The 3,807-nt window shown below is 45.6% G+C and overlaps 1 protein-coding gene across 1 annotated transcript in view; it reads right to left on the bottom strand.

Moving 5' to 3' along the window:
• Positions 1–3,807, bottom strand: part of Whamm (WASP homolog associated with actin, golgi membranes and microtubules) — a 32,786-nt gene that overhangs the window by 3,182 nt on the left and 25,797 nt on the right. The window contains exons 7-8 of the mRNA XM_031387185.1: positions 1,682–1,768; positions 1,423–1,518 (exon numbers count right to left, since the gene is read on the bottom strand). Coding sequence (XP_031243045.1) covers positions 1,423–1,518; positions 1,682–1,768 — 183 coding nt within the window. The remainder of the gene's footprint in view (positions 1–1,422; positions 1,519–1,681; positions 1,769–3,807) is intronic.

Genomic DNA, 3,807 nt, shown 5'->3' with positions numbered 1-3,807 from the left:
AAAAAAAAGGACCCCAAAGCAAAAGCCCACACTTATATTTGCTTTTGGGGGAAGCTAGTCTCTAAACCTGCCAAAGCTCAGAACCTACTGCTTTGACCAAATGGTCATCTAGTACTTCCTGTGTAACAAATGAAGATGAAAAGGGACGCTTAGATGAAAATGTTCATCGTAATGTTTTGGAGAGAGGAAACTAGAAACCATCATCCCAGCAGGCATTCTGGTTGTCCTTACAGGCCAATGCTTCCTCCTTGGTGACATTGAGAGATTACAAAGAAAAAGGAAGCTAGGTGGATCATTCAGAGTACCTGTGCAGAGAGCCCATCTCTAGCCCCCAGAACACACACAGAAAGCCAGGTGTGGTGCAGAGCTGGGGTAGAGCTATGCGGAGTTCCAGCTAATGAGACCTGGTCTCAAAAGACAAGGTGGAAAGGTCTGAAGAATGACACGTGAGGCTGTCCTCTGTCCCCACGGGCATATGTACTTCAACAACAATAGAACTAGAGACACCAGCTAACGCCAGCAGCAGCTAAGAGCCATTCAGAAAGGAGAGCAGAAACCTAACCAAGTACATTTCGATGTCATCAATAGCAGCAAGGTGGCACACAGTCAGACAGCAGCTGTAACCAGGCATGGTGGCACACAGTCAGACAGCAGCTGTAACCAGGCATGGTGGCACACAGTCAGACAGCAGCTGTAACCAGGCATGGTGACACACACCCAGACAGCAGCTTTAACCAGGCATGGTGACATACACTCAGTCAGCAGCTGTAACCAGGCATGGTGGCATACACTCAGACAGCAGCTGTAACCAGGCATGGTGGCATACACTCAGACAGCAGTTGAAGCTGACCCAGGAGGACTGAGTTTTGGGCTACCCATTTTGAATGAGCATGGCCCTCATATGTTCACATCTGAATGCTTTGTCCCCAGTTAAGGGGCTGTTTAGGAAGGACTAGGTGTAGTCTTATTGGAGGAAGTGTGTCCCTAGGGGTGGGCTCAAGCCAGGCCCAGTCAGTCTCTGTCTCTCTGCTGCTTATGGATCAGATGGAAGCACTCAGCTACTGCTCAGTGCTATGCTGCCTGCTGCCATGCTCTGACACGGTAAGAATGAACTAACCCCAAAACTGTAAGCAAGCCCCCACAAGTGCTTTCTTTTATAAGTAGCCTTGGTCATAGTATCTCTTCACAGAATGAGAATGGTAGCTATTGGGCTGCATCTCAAGGCACTGCCTCAGTCAGAGAAGAGACAGCAGCAATGGTTCATACTGTGGCTTTGATGCTCCCAACTGATGTTTTTTATCAATAACAGCATCTTTAAAATTCTATGCTGTGTGTTCATAATCTGTTACCTTCTTTCTAGGGTGGGTGAACCTCATGTATCTCCCCAGGTAAACGTGGTGAGCGATTATCTCTAGAACTTACCTCCCTATATGTTCTTAGCCGCTCAAGTGTTTTCTGGCGTTCGTGGTCTATCCATTCTTTTTTCTTTTGTTCCTCTTCTCTTATTTTGTCTCTTTTCTATATATAAACAAACATATCCTTGTAAAATTCCCATAATTCCACTTATGTATGTACTCACAAGGAAAGGGGACCCACCCTCAACTGTCCCAGCTGTGTAGTTTCATCCACAGGCTAGCCCACTGTCACACTACAGCTATGAATCCTTCTCTCGGGTACTCACCATCTGAATACTGTGGTGCTGGTGAAAATGTCTCATGCTTTGTTTGGCCTGTTGCAGTCTGAGCTGATGATTTGCTCGGCAGTGATCCTGGTGGGAGAACTTCAGTCAAACACATGGGCTGGAGTAGAGTTGAAAGCATTGTACTCTGGCTAATATGTAAGGTGGTCAGTTTCAGTGAGGGCCAATGAGAGATCCTCCTCCACAGTCTTTTGACAAGTGCTGCCCACAGGTGACATTTGTTCCCAATGGAGTGTCTCCATGAAGAGTCTCAACCACCTGGTTTTTTACATTTAGTTTTGTTGTTGGGGGAGCACGCATACCACACGGGCCACAGCATGCTGGTGGAGGTCAGAGGACAACCTGCTGGAGTCAGTTGTCTCCTATCACATGGGTCCTGGGGCTGGAACTCAGGTGGGCCGTTTGCAATGGTCTGTAACTTCAGCTCTAGGGATCTGATGTCCTTATCTGGCAACTGCATCTATGTACATACACACAAATACCTACACTCAGCTCCACCCTGTTGACCCAGTGAAGAGCTTCTAGGCTAGGCAGAGGAAGAAACACCATTTGCAGGGTGCTGGTTCATGCTCCCACTCAGCCTAAGACAGTGGCTCTCAACCTGTGGGTCACAACCCCTTTGGGGTGACGGGGGTGGGAGGTGAGGGGGGTGAGTCAAATGACCCTTTCATAGGGGTCGCCTAAGACCACTGTAAAACAGACATTTACATTATGACTCATAACAGTAGCAAAATTACAGGTGTGATGTAGCCTCAAAAATAACTTATGGTTGGGGGTCACCACAACATGAGGAACAGCATTAAAGGGCTGGATGTTAGAGAAGGCTCAGAGAACACACTGCCTCGTCTTCCTGACAGAGACAAGGCTTCCATCCATCCTACCACAGTAGCACAGAACCAGAGGGAGCCACACCACCCCAGCTCGGGCTTTCTGAAGTGTAGGACAAAGAGCAACAGGCTGTGAAGAACAGCTCTAAACCCAGAGGCTACGGCTCCTGAGCACAGACTTGCAAAGACACTATTGCAGAAAATGACTTTTGTATGGAAGAGGGGGGCATCTTCAGAGGCTGGAGAGGAAGTGGAAACTAAGCATCTGCCTATAATCCAAGCCACTCGGGAGGCTGAGGGCAGCAGGCTGGGGTGGGGCTGTATAGCTCAGGGGCAGAGCACTTGTGTGGTCAAGAATCCCATATGCAGAAAATATTTTAAAATTCCAATATAAAAAGCACAATAAATATGAACAATTGCGGGGCTGGAGAGATGACTCGGCAGTTAAGAGCACTGACTGCTCTTCCAAAGGTCCTGAGTTCAGATCCCAGAAACCACATGGTGGCTCACAACCATCCATAATGAGATCTGACGCCCTCTTCTGGTGTGTCTGAAGACAGCTACAGTGTACTTACATATAACAATAAATAAATCTTTAAAAAAATATATGAACAATTGCTTTTAAATGCAGGAACTTTCTCTTCTGTTGGAAAAATTCAGTGTTTTAATGTAATTATACTGTTTTAGAACTAAGGAAGCAAATGAGGGGCTGGAGAGGTGGCTCACTGGTTAAGAGTAGTGTTAGCACAGGCCTTTAGTCCTAGCACTCAGGAGACAGAGGCAGGCACATCTCTGAGTTTGAGGCCAGTCTGGTTTTTTAGATCCCTGTCTCAATAAAAAAAAAAAAAAAAAAAAAAAAAAATACTAGCTGCTCTTCCAGAGGACCTGGGTTCAGTTCAATTCCCAGCACCCACATGGCAGATCACAACTGTCTGTAACGCCAGTTCAAGGGGACCTGACACCCTAACACAGACATGCTCACAGGCAAACAATGCACATGAAATAAAAATAAATATTTTTTGAAAAAAGAAAGCAAATTAGTTTCATTCTGCTTTGTTTTTGCATATTTTTGCCTTATTAGTCATTTGTTTGTTTTGATTTTCACTTTTCAGTTTTGTTTTTTAAGACACAGAAAGAACAAAGTTGGGTGGGTAGGGAGGTGGGGAGAATCTATGAGGAGCTGAGAGGGGAAAACATGACCAATGCATATATATTGTATGAAAAAATGTTTGCAACAACAACAAAACAAAAAATCTGGTTTCTCTTTTTTTTTTTTTTTTT

Source organism: Mastomys coucha, unplaced genomic scaffold (genome assembly GCF_008632895.1).
Source record: "Mastomys coucha isolate ucsf_1 unplaced genomic scaffold, UCSF_Mcou_1 pScaffold21, whole genome shotgun sequence".
NCBI lineage: Eukaryota > Metazoa > Chordata > Mammalia > Rodentia > Muridae > Mastomys > Mastomys coucha.
This window is presented reverse-complemented; position numbering and strand designations above follow the sequence as displayed.